Here is a 16,417-nt window from a genome sequence, read left to right on the forward strand (position 1 = left end):
GAGCTGATGATAAATGTTGTGAGAAGACGCATTTGTTGCCAAGGAGAGCGAGGAGTTAGACACATAGGACATGATATTAAAAGTGATCTCCTAACTTCCTAAACCCAGTCCCTGTAGAAATTCTTACTCTCAGCTTTGATTGATGTTTCTGGATTTTTTGTATCAGTTAGGTATCTTATCCCTGATGCTTTTAGGTTCCATAGTTTCACGTGTAGTAGAAACTTTCCAGCAATTTCAAAGCAAAAGATATTAACGTTTAATTCTTAAATTAAAAATTCTTAAAAGATATTAAAGTTTAATTCTTCAGGTTTTGGCCATTCTAACTCTGGCTTACTTGCCTCTTCATTCCTAGACACCAAATGCATTTCCTGTCCATGTTTGCTTACTAGAATAAACAAGGCAAAGTTTTTTGTTTCTTCTCTTGAGTGCTCTCTTTTCTTTATCCTCCAACTAGAGTTTCTTATTTCCTTGGATATGAATCACTAGACACGATAGACACGGATTTTTTTGTTCTTTTTGTTTCCTTTTTTTGATAGCAGTTTCATACAGGTGATGTGGTTATTTTTTGATAGATAATAGACTTGGATCTTTCTTACTCTCTGCCATTTTTAACTAGCAGGACTCAAATTAGAGCATAATGTTTTACTGTAACTACTTAAACCAGTAATTTCATAACTGATACTCTTAGGTCTTACTCTATTGCTATTACCAGCTTCCCAAGATTATCCCTTTCTTCCTTTTTCACTTTCCTGTTTTGCTGGTTTATTACTGACCTCGCAGTTCTTGTACTAATTTCAATCTTCTTCAATTTACCACTTCTCACTGAGCACTATACAAGTTATTTACTCAAGTTAGCATTCAGATCTATTGTATTTCTTCCATCTAAAGAATCTGTATTTATACCAGTAGAAAAAAAATCAGCTTAGAATGGTAAAAGTTTTGGTATAATTTTGTTGCATTGTAACCCATGTTTCATTTATCTCTGTCCTTTCTGACCTTAATTCAAGATGTAACAAAAGTGGCAAAATTGTACCTGGGATATAAATTTTCTTGCAAACTTCAGGTGCTTCTTTGTTTTCCAATTCATGTTTAATTGAAACTAGCTGAGGTTTTGTTACATAGACAGCTTTTCATTCAGGAAGTGCACACTCTTAAAAGTAATAAAGTTTTTTTTCTTTTCTCCAGCAGAGGAAGACAGTGTTTTCGATGAATCTGATATTCATGATACACCAACTGGACCTTGCAATAAAGAATCTCAAACTTTCTTTGCAAGACTGAAAAGAATTGGTGGCAGCAAAATGGTGAAATATCAACCAGTTGAGATGAATGTTCAGAGAAGTATGAATTGTTTTGTTGGTATAAACTTATGCAGAAATACAATTTCCTACTCTTTAGTTTCAAGCTACCATCTTCCTTTGTAGAGCTTGTTACACTGCCTAAATTGAATACAAGTATTCTGTTTGATTTCTGAAAGCATGCACTCTTCATTTCCTGAATGAATTTTCTTACAGGAATCTCAAAGTAGGCACTCAAAAATAGCTAAGATCAGCAGTTGTTTTCTGAAAATTCAAGCTCTTTTGAATGTAAAAATGTGAAGAGGATTTGTTGCACTGTTCTTCTACCATTAGGCTGAAGATTTTTCCTCAAATTTATTTTTTCTCAGAAATTAATTTTTTTTTTGAGCAGGTGGGACTCTAGGGTAAGCAAATTTGTCATTGCTGCTGTAAATATTACAGTTTTCCATTGGTAATAAGGGTCCTTTGGTAGCTTCAAAAAACAGGAGGGATTTTGTTTTCAAATTTAGGTTTCTGAAATGAATACCCTAAAAAAGTCAGACAGATTTCCACCATCACCCACCTGCCTTTTTTTCTTCCAGGTTTTTGTACAGGGTGGGGAATGATTCTGACTAGAGCAAACAACTACATCAACTTTCTCACTGCTTTTTTTGCATGGCAAATCATATGTGGAGCGTTTTGAAATACTGGGATAATAATGATCAGGAATATTCAGCTTTATGTGAAAATATGTTATTCATAGTAACAACAGTGATAGCCTATTAAAATGTTCACAATGAATGTACTCACCTACCAAAATACCAATGCAGTGGTAGTACCAGCAAGTATAACTGCTCACTTTACTCCTCCCTTGGATGGGGAGGTATGACTATGTTGGTGTCACAGTTGCTAGACTCTGCTGAGGTCTAGGATCACTGGGGGAAGAATTCTCTAAAGACCTGTCTGATTTCAGGCTTGTGCTGCTACATCCTCACTGCTTGTTTCTTGAGTTAATAACATCCATTTCAAGCCCACTTTGCTGCAGTAAATAACATGCAGGTGCACTCTAAAATATGCTGGTGTTCAAATGATGTCCATAATGCTGTAGTCCAAAATTATTTTGAAACCTCTTCGGTGTTCTGTGTAGCTCATTTCTTCCATCATCTCTCATGCCTCAACCGTGACGTGCAGCCGTCCCCAAGCGTTTGTAGAAATTGCTTGCCTGTGCCATCTTCTTTTCAATGCGTAAGGTTAAACAGTCTATCTTCAGGATACATCTGTCCAGGATTATTATAATTTGGATGGAATTTAGATAAACCCTGTTATCCAAACAGTAGTTTTTTTGTTGTTCATTGTAAAAATCTATGTAATGTGGCTTAAAGGTTAAAACAAAATCTAGACAATTTTGACTAATGCTGAGTTTGTATTTGAAATGCCAGTCATGTTAAATTGTAAGATAAAATTTAAGATATCTGCCAAAAGTCTCCAACTGAGGTAGTATTAGCTCTTTCTGTTTTAATCAGGTGAAATAGAGCTGGCTGAATATAGAGAGACTGGGGCCTTACAAGACAGTATTCTACGCTGTGTGAGAGAAGAAAGCATTCAGAAAAAAAAACTACGCTCTCTAAAACAAAAATCTCTTGATATAGGGAATGCAGACTCCCTGTTGTTTTCATTAGATGAACATCGCAGGAAGTCCTGCATAGACCGGTGTGACTTAGAAAAACCACCTGTCCCTGCTCCTTATGCCATGCACAGGCAGAGTGATTATGGAAGATCTCGGCAGAATTCTTCTACTAAAGCTGAAAATGCAGAAACACAAGAAAATCTTCCTCGTACAGAGAGTTTCCAGGAAACAAGAAGACCTGTCATACCAGAAGTTAGGCTAAACTGCATGGAAACCTATGAAGTGAAAGTGGACTCTCCAGTTAAGCCTGCTGGCCCCAAAGAAGATTTAGATCTGATAGATTTGTCCTCTGACTCAACATCGGGTCCTGAAAAGCATTCAGTACTCTCCACTTCAGACAGTGACTCTCTAGTCTTTGAACCACTTCCTCCCCTTAGAATAGTGGAGAGTGATGAAGAAGAAACAACAAACCAGCTGGCTGATGAGGTCTCTGGCAAAACCACTGTGTCATCTCCCTCAACTCCTATCAATGTCTCTGCACTCAGCCTCAGCACAACTCCACTGGTCCAGTTCAGCATTGAAGATTGCTCCAAAGACTTTAGTTCTAAGGATACAAGCAACAGTACTTCAGCAGGAATAGAAGACACCCTTTCCAATTCTCCCAAAGATCAAAAGGACTCTTCAGAGTCAGTTAAGCCAGAACTTCAGGACATGTCCTGTGGGAACCCACTAACACTGAAACAGAAAAGAGACCTGCTGCAGAAGTCATTTGCCCTTCCAGAAATGTCCCTTGATGATAACTCTGAGCTCAGTGTGGAAGAAATTAGACCTAGTGGAGCAATTCCAAGCCCAAATGTGAAGACAGTCCTTATTAAAGTCCCTGAGGATTCTGAAAACCAAACAGAAAGTGATAAACTTGATACCAACGCAGAGTCTGACACTGAACAAACCATGGAGCAGAAACAAGAAGAGGAGGCTGAGGAGTCAGAATTTAAGATTCAGATTGTTCCTCGCCAGAGGAAGCAGAGGAAGATTGCTGTGAGTGCTATTCAGAGAGAATACCTGGACATTTCCTTTAACATCCTTGACAAGCTGGGAGAGCAGAAGGAGACAGGTGAGCTCAATCACTGACTCAGTCAAAAGGCTTATTACTGCATGAAGGTTTTAGTAAAAGACCAGTGTAAGGAGAGATGTCTGTATGTGTCTATAGCATCTAATGTGGCCTGAGCTAGCTGAATGTTCTCAGGTGTTTGCTTCTCACAGTGAGGGTACTAACCATATGGGTATTGTGCATGTGTGAGGGCACACTTGAAAAGGAGGTAGAGCTCAGTGACAAAAATATCGGCTCTGATATCCAAGTTAGGGAGTGAAATTCCATGGCCTCTTTATGTGGGGAGTCATAAAAATTGTCATACTTCTGTGCCTTTTATCCTGCTAATCTAGTCCATGCTACACTGATTCTCTTCTATGTGTAGTGATTTTGGCTTTCATTTCATCTGCAAAGTGGATTCATCAAGGCAGTGGAAAGCAGACTGGATGACGAAGTGTAAAGCTGAGCTGGCTTTAGACTTCAGAACTAAGAGCTCTTGGAATTAACCACAGTTTGAATTTAGGATCAGGCACACGCAGATATTTTGTTTTTCTACAGTAAAACTTTTTTGTAGCCTTCTTTGTATTGGGTATCCACAAAGTTTACATGGCTTGTGCTTGTTAAAGATTTAAAGTTCAAGCATGGGGAAAGCCATACAGTATTTCGGTGTATCCCAAGTTTTTTCAGGACACTTCAATACAGGGTTTTGTTACTAAGTTTTTCAGGTGGAAAGAAAGTGTTCTAGCTGTTTCCTCTGTTTCCAACTGGATGTGTCAAACAGATGCAAGAACTGTATGCTGCTGCCTCTTTACTTCTATTGCTGGGATTTTTCAGTTTTTTTTCCAGTTATTAGAATTGTACTAGTCTTTTTTTAACATACTAATTAAAAAAAGAAAGAGTCCTTCAGGCCTCAGTTCTTTGTTGCTGGTGAAGTAAGGGGGAGTATTTATGCATTCCTGACCTTACTACTTTTCTTAATTGCTTCAGAGGGAACCATATTATAATTTCCTATTGCAATATTCCACATTTACAAGGAGAAATCCTTCAGTGTGATCATAGTTATGCTGTTCCCTTTATGTTTCAGGCCTGTCATCCCAGTTGTGGTTCCAGTAAGCTGAGGAACTACTGGAGCTTTGTAAAAACAAAAAGCCAAGGGATTTTGAACTGTTCAGAGGTGCTTAGAGAAGAGTGGCCATGAAATAATTGAGCAGTTAAACTAGAATGCCTTTTTAACTGTTAGTAAGGGCCAGTTTTCATGCAGTAACTGAGACTGTCATCCTTGAAACTGCTTGGGAGACCTGTCCCAGTTCTGAAACAGCACATGGAACCTAGGATTATATGATGGTCGTTTGGCTGCATGCATCTAAGTATGTCATCCAAAGGGAGCATAAAACATTCACAATGACTTAATAAGTGCTCACTTAGCAATTCAGATAACTAGGTATTGGGTAGTCTAATGTATCTCTTATGTTCTGTTTTGCTTTGTTTAGCTTTATTGATTACTATTTTAAAATTTATGTGTTGTAATTCATTTTAGTAGGCTTAATATCACCATCATAATGGGCTGATGATAATTTCAGTCTTAGTCAAGCTTTTTCTGGCTAATATACTTCCATATGTTTCAGAAGAACTGATCTCTGAATTAAATATCCAAACAGGTTGTTTCTTCAAGTGCGTGATGCTGGGCTACACAGTTTCCTGCCTGAGACTTTTTACAGCACAGACTTTTTATAGGTTATGCTGAAACCAGCCATCACTTGAAAATTTTTTTGCTTTATTCTTCACATATTGACAGTATCAGTCATCATAAAATAAAAACTTTAGCTTTAGTGGCTTATTTTTCTTTTTAATGATAGAATCTTAAACTCTTTGACTCTTTAAGGATCAACTGCTTGATCAGCAGCCTTTTGAATAAAAACTGGTAACATGTTGGGGATAAGGCTTTTAAAAGGTGCTAAGCTGTCACTTTAACTTACCTCAGTGGTACCTTTCTTATTTCTGTGTTGGTGGTTCTGATAATCGCTCTATGAGTGGGATCAAAATCAAACTCTTTGTGCATTTATTAGTTCTGAGCTCTAAAAAGCACAGGTAGAAATCTCCTTATAAAAGTGTTTTTAACCAGTAGATTCCTGTGCCTCTATAAAAATTGTTATGACATTCACACTGATTCTAAATACTGAAAGTTTAAGCACAAATTTCACACGCAGATCCTGCTACCAAAGGACTTTCAACACTGGAAATGCCAAGAGAGTCATCATCTGCACCGACTCTTGAAGCAGGTGTCCCAGAGACAAGTAGTCACTCTTCCATATCAAGTAAGTTTACCTCTGGTTTGAGGATTAAATCTAAGTTGCTGTATTTGTACATCAGATGTGTATCATGTATGGTAAATGCCTTCCCTTGAGTTTCATTGCTTCTTGGAAGTACAGCTGTGTTGGATATCATTAGACCTGTTAAATCTCTGATGGTCAGCAGGATTTTAGCAGTTAGTGGCTGCAAGATTTTCTGTTGTGGTGTGGTAAATCTGACAAATGTGGTTTTCTTGAGTTAGAATAGGTAACTGCTAAAAGCAGTACTTCATTAAAGCTGAATGTTTATTTTCCAGTGAGTGAAAGCATTGGTAACTGTCAGTACACAGAAGCAGAGGATGAGGGTTCCATAGGGCTGTTAGCATGGTCTTCAGTACATTTCTTGCTGTAGTTCAGGAAAAAAAGCTCTTGTAATTTTTTTTAAAATGCCTTGAAATGCTACTTCCTCAGCTGCTCACTGAAATACAGCAACTATTTATCTGAGACTCCCTGTGGTGGGTTGACCTTGGCTGGATGCCAGGTGCCCACCAAGCCGCTCTATCACTGCCCTCCTCAGCAGAACAGGGTGGGAGAAAATAAGATGAGAAAAAAATGTGGGTCAAGATAAAGTCAGTTTAATGAAGCAATAGGAAAAGTCGTGTGCCCAGAAGTGAAGTAAAACAAAACTTATTCTTTACTTCCCATCAGCAGATGATGTTCAGCCACTTCCCAGGAAGCAGGGCTTCAGTATGCATAATGGTTGCTCTGGAAAACAACCGTTGTAAATAATGGATGTCCTCCCTTACTTCTCCTTTCTCTTAGCTTTTATTACTGGTCATATGGTGTGGACTATCCCACTGGTCCCTTTGGGTCAGCTGTCCTGGCTGTGCTCCCTCCCAAGATCTCGCCCACCCCCAGCCTACTGGTGAGGGGGGGGGAAGGTGGGGGAGATGGCCTTGATGCTGTGCGAGCACTGCTCATCAGCGGCCAAAACTCTGGTGTGTTATCACCACCTTTCTAGCTACCAGTACAAGCACGGCACTGTGGGGGCTGCTGTGGGGCTCAGCCAGACCCAATGCACTCCCATACCCATTTCAGTGGAAAGTGAACTGCATTGGTTTAAGGAGATATTGACACATGGCTTAACAGAGCAGATGTAGGCAACACTGGAAAGTGCAGGCATCTTAGAACTCTGACAAAATCCAGAATGGTGTGTCAATCTAGGTAAAGTTAAGTAACACATCTGAAGGTTGGTGAGACAAGACTGACTAGTAGAAAAGGGAGGGGACGTGATGACCTGCTTTGATACCAGTGAGCTGCTAGATCAGCTCAACTGTCTTGCTAAGCTGTGATTTCAGATTGCTGTAGAAATGTTGAATTTCAGTTTCTGGAATTCAGCATTTGCTGATTTGATTGTAAGGGGTGTCTGGCCTATTAAAGGAAGATGTTGTTTTAGACATGCTAGATGAGCACTCCAAATTAGAGGTTGCCTCTCCAGTTTTACCACAAGAATCTTGTCTCGTGTGCATCTCGTAGTCTGAGTACATTTGTTGGCCACCTAATGATACAGATGTCACTTGCTAAAGCAGCTTAAGAGGTGCCCGTTAGAGACCAATCTCTCTCTGGTTTCACTGAGTGCTAGGTGTTCCTGTAAATTCTCATATATGAAACTGGGAATAGTATCTATATGACATTGAGCCTACATTCCTTTGTAAAAATGCCTTTCCTCTTTCTGTATGCCTCAGTTTCCAACTGCAAAAAGGAACATGAATGCTTCCATTGTGTCTCTTATCCATTTAGACTGAAATATTTTTTAACTTCTATTATGTGTTTTTACAGTGCTTTGCATAATAAGCCCTAATCAGGACTGTGAGCACAAGGCATTTCTGTAACAGAAACAGATAACACTACTTGTACAGCCAGTGGCTGGCCATAGAAGGCATATTTCATCAAACTGTGATAGGAAGATTTTGACTTTGGACTTCTCTTCTGGAGTAGAGAATTCCACAGCAACGGAGGGATGATTGACCAGATCGCTAGCTAACATTTGAAAGGCTCACCAGCTACTAAATGAACTGATCTTGTCATGATTTTCAGGTTTCTTGTAGAAAACCTGATCAAGGAAAACTTCCCTCCCTATGCCAATAGTCAGTCATAGGCATGAAAAGTCATGTACTGGCCCACAGAAATCAGCCTGGCTCCAAAACTGGGCTGGCAGCAACCTGGGGTTTTGGTTTTTTAGATTTTTTTTTTTCTTATCAGTATTTGAAATCATGGCTGTCCTTGAGAAATCAAGTAAATAACCCTGGAAATCCAGACCTGCTCAATAATAGCCTGATTATGTGAAATATGCATGACATTTTTTTAATTACATTTGCAAAAGCTGTTAAGAAAATTCAGAGATAATTTTCTATATTTTGACAGTCATCTGCACTCCAAGCAGTCTTGTCAGTTCTAACATTAATTGCTGTTCTTTCATCAGGAAATTCTATGCCTGATAAAGTGATAAAGCATCTATTTAAAAATCCTTGCCCTGGAAACAATGGAAATCTTATTTTTCTCATAATTTGCTGTAAAAGGCAGCTGCAGTGTAACTTCTAAAAGTGAAACATGGAATGGTCTCTTGGTCTGGCTCAGTCTCAGAAGTTCAGTTATACAATGTCTGGTTTGCAGCAATGCTGGAGAAGTTTGTACTTGGACCAAAAACAGAGTTTAAATGAACTGTGATATATTGAAAGGATATAAAGAGGGAAAATGTAAAATACTTTACCTAATAAAATAATTGGAGTGTGCAGATTCCCACTGAAGTTATCATTGTGTTTACTACTACTGAAGGCCCGTATTTCTTTTGTTAGGGAGTACTCTGCTTTCTCTGAATTTGAAACTCTTGGAAAGAAACTAGCTAGAGCAAGTTTAGAAGGCATTCAACCCCTCAGAGCTTTCTGAAAGCTGTAGTTTATCCCTTGTCTGTACTTCTTCATCAAGTTTAATAATGGGAAATGTGGATTGTTTTCAGAGCTTAGCTGGGTGGTGTTAGGAATTTTAGAATGGAACTACCTGATACTATGTTAATACTCTTTGTAACAATGTTGACTGTAGTTGCAGCTGAAAATAATCATTAGGAGAAGATTTTGCTTTTTTGCCCTTGCTTTAAGGCCCTGTTGAGGAAAGCAGGTAAACATACGCTTAAGGTAACATTTTAAAAACTTGCCTGCATGAAGGTACAACTCAGCAGTCTCACATGCCTTGTTCAAGCAGGCCTTAAAACTCCGTCTTCATACCGTAAACAGTGATTTTGGTTTTAGTGGTGGAAGTTTATTGCTCAGACTCAATTGTGAAAGTGAATCTATTATTTTCATTCAATTTGAATTTTCCTATGAATGGAGAAAAAGGAGAGTCAAGAGTTATATATGATGTGTTTCTTCCTCCATTTAAGCACTGAGAAAATACATGACCAAAAAGGTCTTAAATTTTAAATCTACAATTGTTTTTTTGGTGGGGTTTTTTTTGGTGGTGGTTGGGTTTTTTCTTTCTTTTTTTTTTTTGTGTGTGTGTGTGTGAGCATTATCCAGTGAAGACACATCTCTTAAAGCAAACAGTAATATCCATTTAAAGAAGTATTGTAAATAGTCGGATGAGGAAAAATTGATTGCTTGCTGCTTGATAGCTCTGTGTAAGAAGAAGAATGACAGAGAATTTACAAAAGGGACCCGTCTTCAAAGGCATGCTGGTGTCACACTTCAGAGAGATGTGCAGGTGTTATGCCTGAGTGGTGGGTATTTAGGAGTCCTGTTCAGGCTGCATCACCCATGAAGGGTGCTGGTGCTACAGAGTCAGTGAATTTGTTTTCCCATGGTGAGCACAGACCGAGCAGTCCTCCATAACTTCGCAGGGAAGACACTGAGTTTCCTTCCTTGGTACACTGTATGTGAGTGAGATTCAAGTGTACGTTTATCACCTGTCAGCATGTTTTTTTGGGGGTACTATCTTACACTTCATAGATACCAAGTATTTTGAAGAGCTTTTATGATATTTGGAGACAAAAAAGTATTGACAGTTGGCACAGTGGATAAGATCCTGAATCCAAGTCACTTATGACTAATGTCATTGGGGCCAGAACTGTACCTGGTGTAGTTGTGTGAAAAGTACATACTGACTTGAGCAAGATCCTTAGAGCAAGCAGTCATTGCCCTTTCAGTATTTATCTCATGCTGGCTTGTAAGATCAGGAAATAAGGGTAGTTTTACATGTTGTCTGAGCCCCTGAAATCCTTTTGCATTTCTGACTTGCAGCTCAGTTCAGACAAATGAAAAGAGGCTCTTTGGGAGCTCTGACAATGAACCAGCTAATGAAGAGGCAGCTGGAACACCAGTCTAGTGCTCCCCACAATATCAGCACTTGGGATACTGGTGAGCTGCATTTATTGTTCTTTATTTCTATTTCCTAAACCAATTACTTTCTTTATCAATCCATTTAAAAAGTGACTATTTCTATTCTACCATTGCAGATAAGTATTCAGTCTCAAGTCTAAAGTGAAACTTTATAGTGAGTACCAGATTCTCACCTGGTGTGAATTTGAGCAGTTGGATATTTGGGAGGTAGTCTCTCTAGTACAGTGATGTCCCTGCAATTTTGCATATCACTTGGATTATTTCCTGGCCTCACTGAATGAAATGGAACTATCACTGTTGATTTCATTAGACATAGGATTTTATCCCTGGTGCATGGAATCCTTTATTTGCATGTATGTTTACAATGGTCTTGGTACCCAAGGAGTTACGCCTCGTATCAGCGTTTTGTTTCTCTTTAGAGAAGTTTCTGCCAGCTCATGCTGAACACCTGAAGTTTCTGTTCACTCACTGACCTGCTTTTGCTCCCTTTAAAATGAATGCAAAGCAATGAAAACTGAATTAAGCACATAATTTCTTTATTACTCAAGTGTTCTGATTTTTTTCTTTTACGAAAGATGTTCTGTTATGGCCAAATTCATAGCAGTTGTCACTAGATGATGATTTCATTCTAGTTTATGATAAATGCTAGATAGTTTAATGCCCATTTTACTATTAGTGACATTATAGAGTCATGCTTCTTAGGAATTTATCAGCAGGTCCAGATGCATCCACTGAAAGCAATGGTTAAAACATTATATGGAACTTAGCATGCTGAATGAATGTCTCATTGCCAGTTGTGGACAGCTGAATTAAAAGTTTTGCTTAATTCAGTCTTCAGCATAAAGTTCTGTCAAACTAAATCTTGTAGCTGAAGAATGGCTAAAGGTATTGTATATAGTTCAGGATTCTCCTTTCTACTGCAGTCTGAGTAGCATGCTCAGCATGAGATCTTTAAATCATGAAGGTCAGAATTTCTCAATGATAACAACGGATTTCTTTGTCATATCAGCAGGTAAGTTTATTTATTGAAGAGACTTAGCTGGTATCACCTACTTTCTCAGGCAAGGGTTTAGAGATGAAAAAGTTATCGCTTTCATTCTGCAAAAAGTAGTTAGCCTGTATTCAAGAGGAACAAGTCAGTACTCAAAACTACTTAGGAACCCTGTTGTGTTGATCTTGTTCCGAGTCCACCAGCTTTTTTCACAACATCTATGACTTTTCCCTCTACCATTCATTCCAGCTAAAGGCCTCCAGGCATGGAGATGCAAAATGAAGTGTTCTTTTCTGGAAAGCTTTGCATCTCAGTCTCTCTTTCAACAATTAGCTTCAAAGTAAAATTAATATTTGGACAGAAAACAGGTGGTTTTTTTTCAGGACAAGTGCTCAATGTGGCTTTGTCATTTCAATGTCACACCACAATTTTAGTACTCATTGTTTGCAGGTATAACAACTAGGAAATAGTCTTATCCCACATAAGTGTATGATGCATGCTTGGTTCATGCATGCTTTTTTGTTTGTTTTTTACATTGGTAGGTAGCATGTGTCTGTGTCTATTTAATATCTTATTCCAAACCACTCTTTCCCCAAGCTTGCTATCTGTACAATGAAATAATTTTGTATCTTGCTTCTGTCAGCACAACCTGACTTCTAGTCTCTTGGTGTTTCTAAACACTGTCTTTCTCTTTTTGTGACTCCTTCCATATCTTGTTGAATCTTTATGGCTAGCACTTCCTTTCTTGTTTAATGACACTTCCCTAAAATGCCTTCTTTGGTATTAGGTTATCTGTGTCTTTTTCCTTTGTGGACTTCTTTCATCTTTTTCTCCCCCTCCCTCTCCCCCCTTTTCTGTGCTTAAAAAATTAACTCTTTCCTTTTTTCAGTATCTGTTTTGTTTGTCTTTCTCTTGTTTTAACTGTTAAAAGTCTTGCGGTGCTGGTGGCAGATGCTGGATTCGTATTTCTGGAGACTGAAGTTCTGTATTTATTCACAGAGCAGATACAGCATGGAAAGCGGCTATGCAATGTCCCCGTTTGCCTAAACCCTGACTTGGAGGGACCACCACTAAGAATCAGAGGTTAGTTCAGTGTCCATTTGACCTAATCTTTCTGCTAAGACTGTCAGCAAGTATTTTGGTTAGTACTAAATGGTGCTGAATTGTATGTTCCGTTTGCCTGTACTGTCCTGCAGAATGTAGGTTATTGAAAATTGTTAGATAAGACATTTACTGCAAGACAGGGACAACTGGTAAGAAGTACTGGCTTTCTGCTAGTTCTTGTTTTGGCTGTCAACCTGGAAATAAAAGACTCTATGTAGAGTGTGGTTAAATTTCATTTCTTTATGAACTCTCCTCCTTCACAGCTGAAATACATCCAGACTTTCTTAGAGCCTTGAATGGGGCAGTGACCTACTTTCTTTGCCTAAATCATGATTTTTCTCACTGTTCAGTGCACAAGAGAGGACATTTTTATTTTAAGTAGTTAAGTCTTATTCCAACATTGTAACCTGCATTATGACAGCTTTTAGTATTTGTGTGCTGCAATGTGACTTACATCTAGAGAACATGACAGCGAAACTTCCGAAGTCACGGTAGAGGGTTTTTATTCATTTGTGAGGGGGGAAGAAAAAAACCTGGCTAGAAAGATGCGTAAATTTGCTCCTATTCCTTGTGTTCTGGATGGTGTCCTATGTTTCTGAAGAGTATTCTGGACTTCCTGAAGTGTCTGCTCATATCCACCAAAATCTCAGGGGACAGTTATGAAGTACCAAACTCTATATGTAAAAGAAATATTTTCTTCCTAGTAAAATGACTGTTTAAAACCTATCTTATTCTTGTGAAACAAGCCCTCATCACTCCACATATTTTGAGTTCAGAAATTGTGGGAGCTTGTTAGATTGTTTTTCCTGAAACCTGATATTAAATTTGCTTTTCCTGCAGTAACTGGGATTATCTCATCATAAATTCCACCTGAACCTAGCTTAGTTGGAGAACCTTCCTCCTTTTTCCATAGTTAAAAGTTATCAGAACAGGCTAATGTTAACATGAAATCCGAATCTGCAGACTGAAGCATCCAGCAAGAAAGTTGATAAAATGGATTACTTAATCTGTGGTTGAATTGGCATCAAAAGGGCATTGGTACTCTTCTAAAAACTGGTTCACAAAATGAACTTTTCATAGATTGGTCTTTAAAATGAGATGCCCTTGGGGCATATATACCTAATCTTATATACCTAATGATGATGATAACGGCTGAATTCCCTGAAGTCATTAATGGAGCTGACCTGTCTGGGAACAAGAGTAATGTTGTCTCAATCGTTTCAGCTACATGTGGCCACCAAAACAGATACTTTTCTTAAGGAATTGAATCACTTTCTGTCTTAGTGACCTGGAGAATGAAACTGCTAAATGTTTGCATGATCATCACAAAGCATCTCAGATCAATGACATAGCTTGTACATCATAGTAGCTTTGATCCAAGTTTCTGATAGCTCATGAATGAGTCTGATTATTCTTCTTGAGGTTTTCTTAGCAACCAGATGAGCTGGAGAATTGCTCCTTCTGTGTTTATTTCCTGCAATTGCTATTTTCTGTTTAATGAAAACAAAGGGACCAAGGGAGGAAAACCACCATACTAGAGAGATGTTAGACTGTTGGACTACCCTATATTGTTGTAGTTCAGGAAAGCAGAACTCGGAGAAGCCAAGAGTTTGAATCTTCCATTATCCATAACTTTTCCTGTTGAAACAAGCATCTATCAGAAATCAGGTACACAAAAAGAGCCAAAAGCAAAGGGAACCCCATAAGCTGGCATGATCACAGTGGCTATGCCCAGCTGAACAGCTCATCTGTGGAGAATAAAGATGCTTGTGAAGACTTTCAACAGAAAACATTTCTAATCATTAGGCCTCCAGTGTTCTCAACGTTTCTCAACTCCTTATGAATTACTTCTAGCTGTCCTTTCCTGATTTCTTTCCTATGTTTCTCTTAGGGATGGTAGGAATAGATTGATAACCTGGTGTTGAGACATATGAACTTGTTTCCTTCTTCATGTCACGGAGAACTATGGGAAGGTAATTCCCCAGAAGTACAGGGAAAGACTGCAAATCTCGTGTCCAGTCTCATAGCAACTGTAGAATCATCCTCTCTCCCTAAATATGACTAAATACAATTACATCCACCTTCCTGGAATTTTTGTTCTTTGTTAATTTTTTTCCAAGGCTGCTTTTTTGGTAATTTTTTTAAATAATAGTGCTAAGTAATAAGAATAATCTGGGAGAAGCAAGGACTGTGATTTATATCCTTTTGTAGACACACTTTATTTCTTATTTCTGTGCACAGTAAAACCATTATGGCTGCTTTTTAGAAGTCTGCTCTTCAAGCAGTTTGGATTTCTGTTTAGTGAATTTCTTTCCTTTTTTTTTTGTTTTTTATTTTTTTCCTCCTAATTACCTTAAGGTGCCACAAAATCTAGCTTGCTGTCAGCACCCAGTATAGTCAGTATGTTTGTACCAGCACCAGAAGAATTTGCCGATGACCAGCCCATTGTGATGACTGACAAGTAAGTTCTTTTCCTGTTCCTCTCAAAGAACTAGTTGAACTTCAAATAGGTCAAGTAAAGTGTAGATATATTTTATGGAAATATAAAGTCCATTATATAATTTATTTATATGCTAAGTTTGTATGATTGATTTTTTTTTTTTTTTTTTTTACCCCAAGTTTAACATTTTCTAAACACTGCTAGCAAGATGTGCTTTTAATTAATTAGCACCTGTGTGAGTTTGCACAGGTGACATGATGGCTTAGGCTATTGTGTGTGCATGGAGGGCAGGGGAAGCACTTTCCATTCTATTTTAAATCAAGGGTTCCTTGTGATCCATCAAAACCCAATTTCACCGTAAGAAAAATAAAAGTTCTTTTTTAAAATTTCTTCGGGTTTCTTTTGGAATAGGTAACTGTTGATATGTAACCAATGTGGCATTTTTAATGCTGATACTCACTGATCCCAAAAGCTTTTGCAAACCTAAATTGGTTGGTTAAATGCCTCAAAAGGAAGTGTTAAATCTAAGTGTGCTCATTTAATGAAGAAGTAAAGCAGTCAGCAGGGAGCCATGCATTGATTTGGTCAAAAATTGGGAAGAAAAGCCAGAAGTTCTTGCTTGTGTTTTTGTGCTCAGTTCAGTAAGACGGATGTGCCAGGGTGATCACTGGAGAAAGACAGGGCCATTGTGCAGGTTGTGACTGGAAGTGGACCTTAATGTGTGGCAAAGTGAAGCATCCCAAAAGTTAGGCTTATTTTTGGCACCTCCTTTGGCCATTTCACCAAAGCTCTAGCACCACCTATTAAGATATAGACTGGGTGAGCTTGATTTTCACGATTCTGTTGGCATATTTTCTTACTGTTCAAAGGTAAGAAAATTGCCTATACAATTCCATTAACTTAAAATATCACAATCTGTTGGACTCATTAGCAACTGATTGATCCAATTAAGCAAGCCTTCCTACTGGGCTGAGATAAGCCAGTTTCCCACATTGGTTTGCCTTTTTTGTGGGTTGTGAAAGCCTGTCTCATCTCTTCTAAATCTGACATCCCCTTTATAATTAGACATTATGGAGCCCTTTCAGAACTACATCAGTTGTTTTTGAGCATTTCAGAAAGGGTAAGTGACTCAGCAGCAAATCAGCCCTGAGAAAGCAGACTTTTCTGAAATCTAAGCTTCTGTGCCCCTGAGAGGTCCTTTCATTTCTTTCT

The 16,417-nt window shown here is 38.4% G+C and overlaps 1 protein-coding gene and 1 long non-coding RNA gene across 9 annotated transcripts in view; one reads left to right on the top strand and one right to left on the bottom strand.

Moving 5' to 3' along the window:
* UNC79 (unc-79 homolog, NALCN channel complex subunit) overlaps positions 1–16,417 on the top strand; it is a 118,024-nt gene that overhangs the window by 58,213 nt on the left and 43,394 nt on the right. For 4 of the 5 annotated variants that reach the window (XM_056345364.1, XM_056345365.1, XM_056345367.1 and 1 more), the window contains exons 31-36: positions 1,186–1,338; positions 2,798–4,015; positions 6,199–6,306; positions 10,572–10,688; positions 12,661–12,744; positions 15,124–15,226. In XM_056345364.1, coding sequence (XP_056201339.1) covers positions 1,186–1,338; positions 2,798–4,015; positions 6,199–6,306; positions 10,572–10,688; positions 12,661–12,744; positions 15,124–15,226 — 1,783 coding nt within the window. The remainder of the gene's footprint in view (positions 1–1,185; positions 1,339–2,797; positions 4,016–6,198; positions 6,307–10,571; positions 10,689–12,660; positions 12,745–15,123; positions 15,227–16,417) is intronic. The other variant, XM_056345366.1, reaches the window with a different exon arrangement.
* LOC130152225 (uncharacterized) overlaps positions 1–16,417 on the bottom strand; it is a 78,222-nt gene that overhangs the window by 27,325 nt on the left and 34,480 nt on the right. The gene's annotated exons all lie outside the window — the stretch shown is intronic.

Source organism: Falco biarmicus, chromosome 7 (assembly GCF_023638135.1).
Source record: "Falco biarmicus isolate bFalBia1 chromosome 7, bFalBia1.pri, whole genome shotgun sequence".
Taxonomy (NCBI): domain Eukaryota; kingdom Metazoa; phylum Chordata; class Aves; order Falconiformes; family Falconidae; genus Falco; species Falco biarmicus.